The sequence below is a fragment of the Rhinoraja longicauda genome, chromosome 8 (assembly GCF_053455715.1).
Source record: "Rhinoraja longicauda isolate Sanriku21f chromosome 8, sRhiLon1.1, whole genome shotgun sequence".
Taxonomy (NCBI): domain Eukaryota; kingdom Metazoa; phylum Chordata; class Chondrichthyes; order Rajiformes; family Arhynchobatidae; genus Rhinoraja; species Rhinoraja longicauda.
The window spans coordinates 34,337,180-34,354,660 of record NC_135960.1 but is presented as its reverse complement, the minus strand read 5'-3'; the positions used below and the strand labels follow the sequence as shown (position 1 = coordinate 34,354,660).

The 17,481-nt window shown below is 44.8% G+C and overlaps 1 protein-coding gene across 1 annotated transcript in view; it reads right to left on the bottom strand.

The window, feature by feature from the left end:
- Positions 1-9,603: 9,603 nt before the first annotated feature.
- slc19a1 (solute carrier family 19 member 1) overlaps positions 9,604-17,481 on the bottom strand; it is a 39,239-nt gene continuing 31,361 nt past the window's right edge. Inside the window, exon 6 of the mRNA XM_078404459.1 lies at positions 9,604-9,832. Coding sequence (XP_078260585.1) covers positions 9,650-9,832 — 183 coding nt within the window. The 3' untranslated portion in view covers positions 9,604-9,649. The remainder of the gene's footprint in view (positions 9,833-17,481) is intronic.

The following is a 17,481-nucleotide window of genomic DNA, read 5'->3' as shown; positions in this document are numbered from 1 at the left end:
GATGGTTGTTGGGAAGCAGCTGTTCCTGGACCATGATTTTCAGACTCCTATGCCTTCTTCTTGGTTTCCATCCTAACCTGTCCTGTCAACATATCACCACTGCAGTCCGTGTCAAAACATTTTCATTAAAAAAAAATTCTCCATGTTTTCAAATCCCTGCATCACTTCTCCCTATCTCTGTGGCCTCATCCAGACCTACCTTCTGAGTAATCGCCCATGCCTCCAATTCCACCATTCTACCATTGCAGTCAAGCCCACCCACCATCGGTTGGACCTTCGATGGTCAGCATGGAATGGGTGAGCTGAAGGGCTGTTTCCATGCTGTATCCCTAACTAACTAACTAACGAACTAATGAACTAACTAACGAATGAACTAACTAACCAACTAACTAACTTCTGCTGTTCTTTCCTCCCTCGACCTTTCCCCCATCTCTCCAACCTCTGCGTATCCTTACTTCTCCTTCACGAGCTCGAGACTGATTGATTTTGGTGAGATTCCCATCAAGTATCCAGGGACTTTTTGCCACATTAAACATACCGTGCAAATGCAGGTGGTGCTGTTGGAAGCGACGGCTGGTGAAAAGAGAGGGTGATGGGAATGAAAGCCGATGGCTTCAGTTTGAAGGTGTTTCTGGTCATCTGGTGGTGCCAGTCAAATGCCCTCAGTAACAAGGCGATTAGTGATGAAACAACCAGTCGAACTTCTGCTTCAGGGTTTTGGGTCTTTAATGGGTTTAGGACCTTTTGGGTCTGCGCCTTTCACCTCCAGCCAAGATTCCACCGCGAAGATCAGAAATCTAAGGCCATTTCCAACTTGTTTTTTTAAAAGGGAGATTTTATAGAGCTGAAGGGATCTGCACCGCTCTTCCCGTTTGTTTATGGAAAGCTGCTGGGCCAGCAGTGGGAAGGGTCTAATTCACTCCCTCAGCTGTTGCTCATTTATCATCATCATCATCATATATATACAGCCGGAAACAGGCCTTTTTGGCCCTCCAAGTCCGTGCCGCCCAGCGATCCCCGTACATTAACACTATCCTACACCCACTAGGGACAATTTTTACATTTACCCAGCCAATTAACCTACATACCTGTACGTCTTTGGAGTGTGGGAGGAAACCGAAGATCTCGGAGAAAACCCATGCAGGTCACGGGGAGAACGTACAAACTCCTTACAGTACAGCACCCGTAGTCAGGATCGAACCTGAGTCTCCGGCGCTGCATTCGCTGTAAAGCAGCAACTCTACCGCTGCGCTACCGTGCCGCCGCAGGTGCAGGTTCCACTAGATTGTCAGAGCTGTGGCAGACAGCTTGGTTGGCAGACAGGAAACAAAGAGTAGGAATAAACAGGTCCTGTCAGAATGGCAGTCAGTGGCGAGTGGAGTGCCGCAAGGCTCGGTGCTGGGGCCGCAATTATTTGCAATATATATGAATGATATAGATGATGGAATTAAAATTAACACTAGCAAATTTGCAGATGACACAAAGCTGGGTGGCAGTATGAATGGCGAAGAGGATGCTAGGAGGTTGCAGGGTGACTTGGACAGGATGAGCGAGTGGGCAGATGCAGTATAATGTAGATAAATGTGAGGTTATCCACTTTGGCGGCAAGAACAAAGAGACAGATTATTATCTCAATGGTGTCAGATTAGGAAAAAGGGAAGTCCTTGTACACCAGTCACTGAAAGTAAACATGCAGGTACAGCAAGCAGTGAAGAAAGTTAATGGCATGTTGGCCTTCATAATGAGAGGATTGGAGTATAGGAGTAAAGAGGTCCTTCTGCAGTTGTACAGGGGCCCTGGTGAGACCACATCTGGAGTATTGTGTCCAGTTTTGGTTTGTGGAAGAACATCCTTGCTATTGATGCAGTGCATCGAGGTTAATCCCTGGAATTGTGGGACTGTCATATGAGGAAAGATTGGAAAGACTGGACTTGTATTCACTTGAATTTAAACGGATGAGAGGGGATCTTTTAGAAACGTATAAATTTATAAGACTGGACAAGCTAGATGCAAACCCGAGTCCCTGACCCTGTAAGGCAGCAAATCTACCACTGCGCCACCTTGGTTCCTGTAGTTTGTGTGTGGCCCCACTCTCGCAATGGAGGAGGCCCAGGTAGGGAGGTCAGTATGGGAATGGGAAGGGGAGCTAAATTGGTTACAATTGGGAGATCCTACAGGCCTTGGTGGACCAAGTACAAACTATTCTTTAAATCACGTGCCTTTTAAACACAGCAAAAGCCATTGATTCTCTTTGTACGAAACTGTAAGGGCTAACATTACGAATGCAGCAATGTGGGTTTTATTGCAGGAGTGTAAAAGCTCCAGCTCAGATTATGCCTGGGGCATCCTGTTGTCAGCATGGAAGCGCGGTTTATGGCTGATCGTATCCTCTGATATCAGCAACTGGCCTCAAAGCTTTGAAGTGTTAAGAAGAACATCTTGCCATATGGACTGCCCTTTGTTCCCAAGAAAGAAGAGGTCACGATGGACACGACGGACACGGAGGTCCCGAAAGACACATAAAGATTTATAGGGCATTGTAAACTTGCCATATAAGGCAGTGATGGAAAAATACTGGCACATGTATTTAGGGTATAAAAGGTGTGAAATGTAAGCTTTCGGAGAGAGAGACTACACTAGCTTCCTAAGCGTTTCTAAACGCTTCGGTTTCCAGACTCTCTCCCACCTGGGCGAGTAGAATAAAGAGGTTAAATGAATTTGGTTGTCTGCCTGTTTTTTCTAAAAGGCTACGGACTACAACAAAACAACCCCTTAAAAAAAACAAAAAAAGGACCAGACTTGTTAAGCTTCAATAAAGTCCATAGTTTGTTTATTAATAAATCAATAATTACAATGCAAAATATACTATTGCATTTCGAGAAAAAATAATCAGCAATAAAGCTTAAAAATCTTCAAAACGCTTCAAAATTGTGGATTGGTTTAAGTTACAAAAAATTGCACACGTAAAAGATAATACTGCTTAAACTGGCCTCTGGTGTCATTGGATATGTTGAGACTTGAGCAACTCCTATAATGCTGTAAGCAGGTGAAAGGTTCCATTCCACAGGCAGAGTTTGCACAACACTCTCACGCCAACTTCTTTACCGCGTCCTTGTACGGTTTTTCTCATTTGCCAGTGAAAAGGGCAACATTTTTTACCGGAGTGCGTTATGCAGCAAGTGACACAAGGAAGGTGGGACCTTTCCAATTGTGCTGGTCTGGAATAAAATGGCAGTTATTGACTGCAGTGTTTTCTTGAGGTAGCTGACCATTTACTTAGAGATCAGCCGTGCCACAGTTGTTAAATCTGTTTGCCAAGTTAAGTGGCTACAACTCCCAGAGAAGGAAGCAGAAGGTCAAGGCTAGACACAAAATGCTGGAGTGACTGGACATGCTCCAGAGATGCGACCTGACCCCCTGAGTTACTCCTGCATTTTGTGTCTATCTCCAGTGTAAGCTAGCATCTGCAGTTCCTTCCTACACAGGTCAAGGCTGCCACTGCAGTTCTGCAGGAATGCCGCACTATCAGGGGCGCTGTGTTTCACATAAGATGCAGATGTACTGGAGGTCCTATTTCTGAGGAAACACAGGGATCTTCTCCCTGAAACCCTGGTCAATAAGTATTGCTCAGTCAATTTCACCAACATCAATGAGCTGGCTTTTAGCACAATGCTGCATGTTAAAGTCTTGCTGCCTGGGTTCCTGCTTTAAACAATGTTACACTTCAGACTAAACTATAAACTAAACAAGAACCTCATTGGCCGCAAAGGGCTTTGGAAGATTCTGGATTTGGGAAGGACATTTGGAACTGGTGTAAAAATGAGGAAGGGCAGGGAGGAAAACAGTCAAAGACAATTCCAGGGCATTGGCTAATAAGGTACGGATACTTCATAATCCTAACACACAAAACCATTGTTGTGCGCACATAATACAACATAATACAATGCAGTAAGAATCGGGAACAGTGTAAATGTCAGACTGCGCAGTCAGATGCAAAAATTCCAGTAACCCCACAACATATTTTAGCTTAAAGTGTTACAGGTTTATTTTGATACAATTGCAAAGAGGTTTATTTACACAATACTGCAAATAAAAATTGTGTTTTACGTTTACTTCTAACTCATAAAACCGAGCTTTGAGATGAAATGCATTTACCCGTAGAGCTGTAGTGGGAAGACAGCTGGGAGGCAATCTGCGGACACTGCCTAGAGCAAAGGCAATTGGCTGTATCGTGAAACTGGTTGTGACTACGCCATAAAAAGGTGATTGTGAGAGTGATCAGGTAACAGAATGATTTCTAGGGATAACTTTGCCACTACCATTGACTTTACACGTGACAAGTGATACAATAGTCAGTGTTAAACAGGGGATTAGACCTGATCCAAGCTCATGGTCTATCAGATGGCAGTGATCCCTGCCCACTAAATGCTGCTGAGATCTGGGCTATCTTCAGCAGACGACTCAAGGCACTGAAAAGATACCACCTATGTTCCTACAACAACTCAAGGCACTGAAAAGATACCACCTATGTTCCTACGAAATCCTCCAAATCCACTGGCAGGGTAAGTGAACCAGCATAAATGTTCCCTCCCTGGCCCAACCCCCGATGCTGAGGCCTAGTTACACTCAGCTATCTCCATTGTTAAGGCCGTCATTTGCAAGCTTAACGCAATCATTTGAGGCCAGCATAGATCAGCCAAGTCCGAGGAGGTTGACAGCTGGACAGACGGATTGATTTAAGGAAGCTCTCAAAGCTATGTTGAATAAATTACGCAATGACTCCTGCGAATCCCTGGCACAGGATTACTCAAAGCGGAGGAGGATCATTCGCCATGATATTGAGAACCTCGAGGTCTTGCTGCGGGAGTGCCCAATGTAGGCGACGAACGGACGAAAGAAACGCATCATCTGCAAGCTAGTCCTCTGGGGAAGAGTCTGCAGTTCCTACATTGGCCTCATCAGCTATCTCAGAACACAGACTAGATTCAACAAGGGTCTTCCGATGAAGAAGACCGTGTCCGAATGAATCCATGGCCACTAACTCTGTAACAGAACTGTCACTCCATCACCACTGACTATCCAGAAGTGTTGGAAGCCTATTGAGGAAAAGGAAACCTTGTCACTGACTGGGCTTTTGGTTTATCCAGACTGGTGAAACCAATGCAGGTCAGTAAGTAGCTTATTTGCATTTGCATATGGTTGCGTTTATTGAAGGAGAGATGTTTAAAAAAATTAGCATGCAGTGGCTGCACAAGCTGGAGAATTGCATGCATTGCACCAAGTTCGCAACATAAAGCCTTGCTATTCAAATGTCATTTATGCTTCTACCCCGTACTCTCTTCCTTTCTCTCACATTCTTTAATCCTATCTTTGCTCTTGACCTCAGTCTTGTAGGTGGACAAATGGCGTGACGGACAATATTAATAAAGTTGATCTATGTTAAATACAGGCAAAAGCTCCACTGTTCTACTTTGAAGAAGAATCATTGAATCGTTTATGTGAGAGAGCCATGGGGTCCCCAAGGACTCCAGCTGGAGCCACTTGTCCCAGAGCAGGGAAATAGGCGCATCGGTCCATCAAGCCTATGCCAATCCTGCATTAATCTCCCATTCCCATCAACTCCCCCCTAGATTACTGTACATCACCAGGTCACACACTGGGGGAAATTTCAAGCGGCCAATCAACCCACCAATCTTTGGGAAGTGTGAAGAAACTGGAGAAACACATGGAGTCACAGTGTGAAGAAACACATGGAGTCACAGGGAGAGCATGGAAACTCCACGCAGACATCGTCCAAGATCAGGATTGAATCCAGCTCACTGATGTGAGGCAGCAGCTCAACTAACTACGCCACTGTCACGCACCACAATGGAAGAGCTTCTCTAGTTCTGTTTGTTTAAATGAAGGGAAGAACCTTTAATTCACAACCTTTTAACATAGGCCAGCATGCTGGAACTGAGGTAAGGATGATCTTCTTTGCGGACACTGAGGGGCTAAATAGGTTAGGAGGTAAAAGAATGAGGGGTGTTCTGATTGAAACATATGACAGAGTAGATGTCAAGATATTTTCAGTCATGGGAGAGTCCCAAACAAGGGGACATAGTTTCAAGGTACAGGGCTGATCATTTAGAACATAGAACAGTATAGCACAGGAACAGGCCCTTTGGTCCACAATGTTTGTGCAGAACATGATGCCAATTTGAAAGCGAGTACAAAGAAATTTCTGCTTTTAGGGGGGAGGTTTGGAATTTGCTGCTGGGGGTGGTGGAGGCTGGATCATTGGAAGTATTTGAAGTAGCGGTAAATAAATATTTGAAAGTTCTGGGGATTGAGGGTTACGTGGACTGGCCCAGAAAATCATTTGAGGCCAGCATAGATCAGCCATGATCACATTGACTTGCGGGGCAGATTTGTGGAGTCCGATGGTCAACTCCTGCTCTTGTTATCTTGTGTAGTTGTGACTTAAGAGATATTTGCCAATCCTGGCTGCCTGGAATTACATTCCACCTGGGATCTACAGGAGAGGGCAGTATTGGGAGAGACAGGAGACAAGTGATTATTGGCAATGGCAAATGTTCACGAGTGTACTGCTCAATGCCTATTAGGCTCTTGTTTACAACACGTTTCTGTGGCATAAATATGTCAGGAGGCGTTGGTTTGGAAAGCAGTGTGTATCCTGAGCAGTGATGTCATAGCTCCCAAACGCCCACAGAGAAACCTCAAGACCTCAGCAGGTCGCTGCCCTTAATCCACCAACTCCTACTCGTTAACCTTGTTCCAAAATAAAATCCGTGTGCCCATTACAAAAACAGGCTCAGGCCGCATGGTTTCCTTCAGCCTGCCTTTGATTTAAATAAAGAACATGGTTCACTCCTTCACTTCTAATCGAAGCACTCTGCCCAGAGTAACTGCACAAACCCTTGTGAGCAGGGGAGGATTTTGTTTGTGCTGGCTGCAAGATTCACTGCACGCCCGGGCACAGGACACTGAAAAGGAGAGTGGGTCAAAACATTGGAATCAACAGTTCTATTGAGACCTTCCTTTTTTGTTTCAGGTATGTACTCACCAGGACATCAGTGAAACTAGTACAATGACTAGGGTGGGGGAGGGACGAATAGACCCTTCGGCCCATCGAGCCTTCGCCAATCCTGCACTAATCTTCCTATTCATTCTCTCCACATTCCCATCATATTTTCCCAGCAAAATATTTCAGTCACAGTTTTATTTAAGATTTTCAGTTGGACTCGTAGCCTCAACAGCCATTACGAAGGAGAAGTGAACATTTTCTCTAGCCTTCAATAAAGAAATTATTCCCAAAATCACAAGCTGTGAATTTTAGAAATTTACTCCCTGGAGCTGAAGAAAGTGCATGGTTGCTGGTGACAGCATGAGTAACATATTCCACCTACTGATCCGACATACTGGCTTATTTACCGCAGGCTTGTGTTTGCATTTGGTTACCAGGCCGAGGGGAGGCGATGGGTTTGAATCCCACAGCAGGAGCTGCAAAAGTTAAAACTCTTTTAAAATTAGTTGGAACCACTAACGGTATTGCTAACAAGGAACTCCTGGATTGTCACACAAAAGAAAATACCCCTGGTTTTATGAGGGAAGGTGGAAGAAATCGAAAAGCCTCTGAAATGGCCAGGCTTGTCACAGGGATTAAGGATGTGAGGGATTGAGGTCAAGAGTCACTCAGGTCCTACAAGTGAATGAAAACTACCTTTCCTGCCCAACTACAGCTGCCCTACCCACTCTGCACGGAATTACAAGTATTTAAGCAGTAATTGTACAAATTTGACTACACTAGGTCCACAACACCAGCCAGAAGAGTAATAAATGGTGATTACAAAGAGTGTGGTCAACTGATTGAACGACCTATAACACAACCCCTTCCCTGGCAAAAGCTCATGGGATAAAACCTCCAGGGAAATGTCCAACCAGAGTTGGGATTAAGATAATGGGGAAATGTATTAGATGCTTTAGGCTACACCTATACCTTGACTCAAGAAGGTTATCACTGAATGACTGTGGATCTTCTCCTGAGCTTCCAGTCAGTGAGGGATATCCACACCTATGACTCGCTAAGGCCCAGCTCAGACTGACTAGATCTCAGAACTATAACGAAAAATATGTGGAGAAAATTACAAACGCACAACGTGGAATTTAGATTATAAAAAATTATTAAAAATATTATTTGCTTTAAGTTTCTTGTTCTTAAAAAGAATCCAAATTTCTCCTGCCTGTCTCTATCCCACATCTCATTTTCAACATTCCATCACTGCTGAGTTTTTTTCATTAAGTTACAATAATCTGCTGGCTGGCATGCCATCCGGCAATTCATGGATGAGAGGTGTCTGAAGTTCAAAAGTGCTGAAGGAAATGGATTCATTTCAAAAGTGCAGATACGATATTATAATACGCTGTTCATGAACAGTAGCTAATCGAACTTCATCAGCATCTAACTCACCAAGCTGCAGTGCTGTTTTAACAGTAGCCACGGTATTATGATTGGAACAAGCTACTGCGCAAACAACTTGGTCTTCACTCTATATTGAGCTTGGAAGTGAATCATGTGCTATGTTTTGTTCTTTCTGTTTCTTGCAGGTGCATTTACCGGCTGGGGAATTGGACTGGCTTCACCTTTAGCAGGACAAGTAAATCTGAGCTTTTAGGATGGTTCTGTGCTCGACCAAACACACGCGCACACACGTGTACACGCACACACAACACAGCACCTCAGACGTTGGGGTAGAAAGAGCACTTGGATCAGACTGATCTGCCCGAATTCAGCTGGAGATCTCCTGCTCTTTGTCTGTGATCAGTCACGCCCAGCACCCCTTGTCAGCCATGGTTAGGAGGGAAACCTGGACAAAGTCAGCTCAAGAAGAGCAGGACGCACATGGAGAGGACTGCCAGGGTCAACAGCACAAAGATTAACCTTTCTTTTACCTGTAAAGTGCATCATCTTGACATTATTGCCTTTAATAAGTGAAGTAACTGCAATAATCGGCAGGTCTTCACATCGGGAGGCAAGAGTTCTTTCAGATTAATTGCAATCCAACTCATTGTGTTCCCTGCCTCCATTTCATTGCACTTTCATACGCACTTAATGTCTCATTGCATTCGTGGCCTGCGTGTTGTCAGTGGCAAGAAGCCTGGGATGGACTGTCCAGTTCAGATCCGAACAATGACTTGGCAAACCTGGCAAAGGTCGGTCGGCCGGTAGGTAGGTAGGTTGCTTGGTTGGGGGGCAGAAGCTGAAGACCCTTGTGCACTGTTTCTCTGCCACATGAGTAAGCCACACACTCCCCTCTGTACAGACCCCATTGCCTTGGCGATCGGCAACGTCTCTGCACTGATCGTGTTTCTGTGTGGAGTAAGTCAGCGTCTTGGGATCTTCCAGTGCGCACTGGGTGTTCAAACCCAGCCTCGGCGATTACTGCCCAGTTCTGGGAATGTGACCAAGCTGCCGTGTGGTCGTACACAATTATTCTCTCCTGTTCTTGTAAAGAAATACCCCCCCCCCCCCCCCCCAAATAAACCTCTTGCTCTGTTGCCCCTGCTGTGATATTACTTTAAGGCACAAGAAATAGTCCTCTTCCCACCCCACCACCACCGCCACCAACCCGCGATGGCCAGCTCCACTTCATGCCTTTGGGGGTGTCGCTGCTGTGTGATCCTCTGTCTGATTGGGCTCCGTCGCTGTATCGTCAGCCGCCTCTGCCTTCTGTAGCGCTTTTTTCTCCCGGTAGTAAGAGCCAAATACGTGGAGTCCCCTCACAAGGTAGATGACTGCGAGCAGCGAAAAGTAGCCAACGTAAAAGAAGAACTGTGGAGGGAGCAAAGGGGTGGTGGAGTGAGAGAGAGAGAGAGAGAGAGAGCGTTGCTAGAATTAGTCAATGAGAACCAAATATAAAACCGCAGATGCCGAAATACTGAAATAAAATCAGGACTACGGGAAGCACCCAGCAGGGCAGGACAGCATCACTGGGAAAAGACACAGAGTTAATGTCTCAGGTTCGAGACCCTTCATCTAAACTGGGAACAAGAGATACAAACGGTCATTTTAAGGTGCAGAGAACATGGAGTGGGCATGGGTGGGGCAAAGGGAATATCCACTTCAGGGTTAAACCAAAGGTCAATGGGGTTGGTAGATGATGAATATGCTTCTTTGCATTAAGACATTGCAACCAGATATCAAATTCTCTAATTTTAGGTCACTTGCTTTGACTGTATGAAAACGAGCTATTTCTGCTGAGCCATGTGATACTAGCTCAGAGTGACACTCTCTCCCTTTCTCTCTCTCCCTTTCTCTCTCTCTCTCCCTCCCCCCCAAAAAGCTGCAGTAACTCAGCAGGACAGGCAGCATCTCTCCAGGGATGCTACCTGTCCCGCTGAGTTACTCTAGCTTTTTTAGTATAAAATCAGCAGCTAACTGCCCCATCAAACCATTTGATCTGGTCTTATCCTATCACAGATAGTTCCTCAGTCCTATCCATCCCTCCCACCACCTTTTCTCAAACCTGAACTTGGTTTCTCCTGCAGATGCTGCCTAACCTGCTGGGTGTTGCTGTATCTTTGAATCAATCAATTCTAAGCCATGAGGGACTCCTTGCAGCTAGAGCTCAATAGATGCTTTCTAAAAATATGTAAATATATAAAAACATGCTGTTTTTACATGGTGTGCCTCACAAAAATACAAAATACACAAATAAGACTTACTTTAACTGTTGTCGTTAATGTGCCACTGGTCAATGTAATTTATGGGAAACAAATGGTTGGTTGGAAAACGTGGATATCTGGAATCCAGCACCTGGCAGTTTATTCTAACATTGTGGCTTTGGCAACTTTCGTGCTCCATGCAGATATTTAACTGTGGTTGTTGTAATGAATATGAGAATTATCTAATGTCCTGTGTGTTCAAGACCGCACTAAACCACTGCTATCTGGGACTGGTTCAGTTTATGACAACTTTGAGTGAACATAGAAATGTGACTACATTAACAAATCGTTTCTTCCATTTCCTGTCGTCTCTAGAAAGTGATATTTAAAAATAACACGATGTTTCTCAACAAGTTAGCTTTATTTTCCTCTGCTCTCCTTCACAGCAGTGGTTTCCCTCCCCGTCTGGATTTGGCTACCCCAGGACAAACCTTATGGTGCGCTACAGTGTCTGTCAGGTGCAGGTGTGCATTCTGACCCAAGGTTGTGGTCAGGTATACCGGCGAGCTGCAGACAGTGAGAAGGAATACCTGGCGAGCCATGGCCATATCCCAAAGGCTTGCCTGGCTCGCCTGCCGTGGAACCGGGAACCCGCCCAGATATGGAAGCCGAGGTGAGGAGGATGGAGGGAGATGGCTGCGGACACTGGATAAGGGGCCCAGTAAGAAGAACCGGGGGAGGGGGGGGAGGCACTCAAGGCCAGCTGTGGGAGGCACCCCAGCAGAGAACAAGGGCCAAAGAGGAGAGGGACGACAGTTCATAGGACGAGCAGAATGCAGCTGACGGCTCCAACTGGCCATTGTGGTAAAATAGTGCCAAAATGGTGCCTCTTGCACAGAGATTCAGTGGGTTATTCTGTATATTCTGTACCAATCGATGGATTGTGCTACATATGGTGATAGTCTTGCTGATCTGTGTGCAAAAAAAGTATTTCACACTACCTTGGTGCACATGATAATAAAGAAACCATTGAACCATTGAGGTTGTAAGTTACAAATTCACAAGCTTGGGTTGGGTTCCAAAGCTATATCCAACCTGCCCTCTAGCTGAACATCAGCCCATTATAGAGAGCCTAAAGAGCTGGAGAAGGCCATTCAGCCCCTCAAGCCAGTAACATTATCTAGTAAAACGAAGATTGATCTGATCATTGCTCCCAGTTCCATTTCCCTACCTGCTCTCCATTCCCTGGATTCCCCTTTAGGCAAGTCCTTTCCTGGCTTGGATTGAATCTGCCTCAGGAATTGCCTGGAAGTTAGGTGTCCTAAGATTCACCACTGGGGGGGATAGGCTGAAATGGTCTATTTCTGATTAGTATGGGAATATTTCATAATGAATTTTCTCTTTACAAGATGCTTTCTAACTCTAGATTCCCCATCTCATGAGCATCTATGTAGTCAAACCCTTTGGAGTATTTTATGTCAGGACTCAAATCTTATTCATCAAGCTAGAACCTCTAAATAAGTTCTAAACTACATAGACTTGGGGGCATTGGTTTTGTCTCTTTGCACTATTATTGTTTGTTTTTATGTGTTTATATGTATGTATGTGTGTGTGTGTGTATATATATATATATATATATATATATATATATGTTTCTGTGTGTGTGTGTGTGTGTGTGTGTGTGTGTGTGTGTAAGAATTTCATTGTTATGTCTGGGACATATCTTGATTAGTAAGGGTGTCAGAGGTTATGGGGAGAAGGCAGGAGAATGGGGTCAGGAGGGAGAGACAGATTAGCCATGATTGAATGGCTGAGTAGACGAGGGGCCGAATGGCTTAATTCTACTCCTATCACTTATGATCTTATGAAATGACAATAAAACACTCATGATTCTTGACTCTATTGATCCTTGTCAAGGTCTTGGTCAGATGTAGGATTGCTCAGGCAATTCCTTCCCTATCAGGCATTAGTGAAAGACTTTTCTACAAGAGTCCACTGGCTATGAGGTTATCAGTACCAATATAAGTATTTTCTTAACTCTAAATTTAATTAATCAATAAATTGTAAACCTCCGCAGTGAGATTTTTGAACTCATGACTCCAGGTCTCTGGATTGCTCTGCAGGAACACATTGTACCCACAACCTCTTGGGCCAATGCCACTGACGTGAGCCATTTGTTGTGAATAATATTTGTTGATGAATAGTATATGAAACCTCAGCTATGGAAGATCTCACCAGCTCTAGCTGTTTTTTACTTTACGTTGCTCCCCTCACCTGCTTTTCCTTACTGATCTCATAGACCTGGAAAGCAGAGAAATGGGCCATCATGTCCATGTCGATATTTTTGCCCATCTATGTCGGTCCCATCTGCCCACATCAGGACTGTATGCTTCAAGCCTTTCCTATTTACATGTCTGTCTAAATACCTCCTAGACAGTGATTGTATCTGATTCCACCATCTCCTCTGGCAGCACATTCCAGATATCATTCGCGTTCTTGATAAAAATAAAATACTCAGATCTACTGTAAACCTCCTTCTTCTCACCTTAAACCTGCGCCTTCTTGCTTTGATATCCCTGGGAAAAAGATTTTGACTCTCTACCCTATACCCCATCTATACTCTATTACTCTATTCCCCAGAAGGCTAAGGCAATTCAACATGTCTCCAGTGACCCGTACCAATTTCTGCAGATGCGCCATAAAAAGCATCCTTTCCGATGTAGGTTAGCCTATGATAACTATTCTCCCCAAGACAATAAGAAATTGCAGAGTATTGTCAATGCTACCTAGTTCATCACACAAACCAATCTCCCCCCCCCCCCCCTCCCCCTTGACTCCATTCATACTTCACACTGCATCAGTCAAGGATCATCTCCAGGATTATTTACTGTTCTTCCCTCTCCCATCATGCCAAAGTTATGACTGAATTCAGTCACATTCAGGTGACTGAATGTACGCACACTGGAATGATGACATAATACTGAAGACACAGCTATCCAATTAGTCTAATTCCCTGCACTAACGCCACAGCTCTGGATACGTTTCTCCTTCACAGCGTTATTTTAATTCCATTTAGGAATTCTCTTTATCACCAGCCAATTTAAAGGGTGTTTGGCAGGTATTTAGACAGGAAAAGTGTGAAGGGAGTTAAGCCTCTGTGCCATACAATTGTATAGCACAGTGGCATATGTGGCACGGTAGAATTGCTGCCTTACAGCGCCAGAGACCCAGGTTCGATCCGAACCACGGGTGCTGTCTGAACGGAGTTTGTATGTTCTCCCTGTGACTGCATGCATTTTCTCCAGGTGCTCTGGTTTCCTCCCACATTCCAAAGACCTAAATTGACTTTGGTAAGTTGTAAAATTGTCCCTAGTGTGTAGGATAGTGTATGGGGTGATCACTGGTCGGTGTGGACATGGTGGGTCGAAGGGCTTGTTTTCTTGTTGTATCTCGAAAGTCTTAGGAATCACTTCCTAATTCCTGAAGTGCTTCCTGGTTTGTAACAAAACAATATCTCAATCTCCCTTCAATTCTTAAATTTGTGTCCTCTAGTTAACAATTCTGCTTTCCATAAAGCAATATTCCTACTTAAATTGTTTTCACTGCTAAGTCCAATAATCCCATGAGCATCGGTGAACTTTCTGCTAAGCAGATTGTTCCTCCACTAAGGGATTATTCATAACTGTTCTGCTAGAAACACGTGTTCGGCAGCAGAATTATAACTCTGGCGAACGAATTAAGCATTTGTTCATTTCATTATTCATTAGCATACTGGGTTGCCCTCATTAGAACTGTTCAGGGCTCGTGTATATACATATGATTAATCCCACAAGAATTCAAACCCAAGGTTGATAATGCTTGGCATTGTCAACCTCATGTTTCAACAAAGGACTGACACAGCACGTATTTACAGAGAGTCTTTAACACTGTAGACTAGCCCAAGGCACCTTTCAGACGTATTATCAAACTGAATTCACCATTGAAAACTTTTAGGTTTTAAATGAGCAACTGGACTCTAACTCAGGTGACTTTTGACTCTTTCAACCGTGTCCTCTGTGTTACCATCTCCTCCCACTGGAAACACTACTCTCTTATGATCAAATTAAAACACTCGGGTTGCACTGTCACACAGTTGGCAGAATCGCTGCCTCACTGCGCCAGGGACATGAGTTCATTCCTGAACTCAGGTGTTCCTTGTGTGAAGTTCATACGTTTCCTCTGGGTGCTTCAGTTTCCTCCCACATGACAAAGATGTGCGGGCCAATAGGTTAATTGGCCGCTGTAAATCGTCCCTTTATGTGTATAGATGCAAAATGCTGGAGTAACTCAGCGGGACAGGCATCATAGAAACATAGAAAATAGGTGCAGGAGGAGGTCATTTGGCCCTTCGAGCCAGCACCGCCATTCATTGTGATCATGGCTAATCATCCACAATCAATAACCTGTGCCTGCCTTCTCCCCATATCCCTTGATTCCACTAGCCCCTAGAGCTCTATCTAATTCTCAAATTCATCCAGTGAATTGGCCTCCACTGACTTCTGTGGCAGAAAATTCCACAAATTCACTACTCTCTGGGTGAAAACGTTTCTTCTCACTTCAGTTTGAAATGGCCTCCCCTTTATTCTTCGACTGTGGCCCCTGGTTCTGGACTCCCCCAACATTGGGAACATTTTTCCTGCATCTAGCTTGTCCAATCCTTTTATAATTTTATACGTCTCTATAAGATCCCATCTCATCCTTCTAAACTCCAGTGAATACACAAATGACATAAAATGCTGGAGTAACTCAGCGGGACAGGCAGCATCTCTGGAGAGAAGGAATGGGTAACGTTTTGGGTCGAGACTCGGCAGAAGAGTCTCAACCCGAAACGTCACCCATTCCTTTTCTCCAGAGATGCTGCCTGTCCCGCCAAGTTACTCCAGCATTTTGTGTCATTCTTCGATTTAAACCCGCATCTGCAATTCTTTCCTATCCCTTGATGTGTACAAGAGTGTTAAAAGCAGGGACTGTGAAAGAAAATGAATAAAATAAAATCAGCATAAACAGGAGTTTGAGAATCAGTGTGGAATTGGTGGAATGAAGGGCCTGTTTCGGTGATGCAATCTCCTTGACTCTAAACTTCCTTGCTGTCCAATGCAGAAAGACAACCACATCCTAGGGACAAAGAGGATGTCACAAGCTTGTTCGTTCTCTGAGACTGCACTTTGACTCTCCCAAGGCTTCAACTGTGGGACTGGAGGGCAAGGATTTAGTCAAGTGTAAGTAACACACCTCTCTGCTCGCTGCGATGGGAGAAGGGGCTGCCAGAATGAGTGGGATCTTGGGAAAGGGTTTGGGATTTAAAGGAGAGGCTACTGGGAGCTGGTTGGAAGACATCCAAAAGTGACATTAATCATCATCCGACAAGCCCAGCCAGCGATGGTCCTGCTACCGAGTTTGAGTTTTGTTTATTGTCACATGTGAAAAGCTTTTGTTGCGTGCTAACCAGTCAGCAGAAAGACAATAGTACCTCATTACAATCAAGTAAGGGAATAACATGAATAACTTTTAGTGCAAAATAAAGTCCAGTAAAGACCGATCAAAGAAAGTCCAAGGGGTCTCCAATGAGGTGATGGTAGCTCAGGACTGCTCTCTAGTTGTTGGTAGGATGGGGACCTGGCATGGGGGGGGGGGGGGGGGGGGGAGCTGCTGAGAACAATGGGGACCATTGGGGACTAAATGGAATACTTTGTAACATTGTCAGCACCCTGCATGTGGCAACTCTTTGCATGCCTTGTGTATGCAAAACAAAGAATCTCACTGTGAAATGTCACATGTGATGATAAAGTATCATTCATTCATTTAGGATGGTTCAGTTGCCTGGTAAGAGCTGCCTGATCCCAACATTTGTTGTGAAGATGGTGAAGATGATTAAAGCCGGTAAGAAAGGTGTCCAAGATTGCACGTGCTGATCATTTTGAGGCCTCGGTAGTGAGGCACAAGGATTATGCTGCAACCCTCATCCCATCCTTGCAAGGTCTCCGAAGGCTATCGCTGACCAGTAGAGTTGAAGTGCCAGCTTCACCTCTTGTTAAAAACAGGAAGTAGGGCCGGTTGACCACAGCACGTGGGCTAACAATCCCCGTGGCCGCCTCGGGCACAGCATCCCTCCCCTGCCACCGCAGGGTGCGGTGGGATGTTTATTTACATTTTACTCAAAACACTTGCTTTTCCTGTCCCAAAGCCAAAGCTTCCGAGCGTGTCAAATTGCACTGCCAGAAAAAAGAAACAGCTTATGTCAATCGCGAACCAAGATAAAACAAACTCAGTGACCCTGGGATGTAGCTGTGTGCTCTTACATGCTGACGCTCCATCACAGCAGGCAATCTCTGCACAGGAATATCCCACACTCTTGACCTGTTTAACAGAATATACATAACTTGAGAGTTAAGTATTAGGCGGAGAACCTCCTCGCTCTTCACACGGGGTCAGTTGCACAGGGAGCAAGTAGGGAGTTCTGATTTAGTGCCACATCTCAAAGAGCAGTGGTAACGGGGCACGGTGTGTGGACAGGATGTGCCCTGGTTCAGGGATGTAGACTGTGTGCACAGGAGAGGAGTTGAGGGCTGAGCAAACCTGTGGAGAGCAGGACAAAGGCTCCAAGGATCGTGTAGCCCATGATCATGTTATGTGGTCTACAGCTCTGCTTCAAAAGCATTGTTTAATTTGAGTCATGGAGTCATACTAGGTCATTTGGCCAAATGCTGACCAAGATGCCCACCTAGGTCCATCCCATTTGCTTGCATACACCTCACATCCATGTTGATATAATTAGTT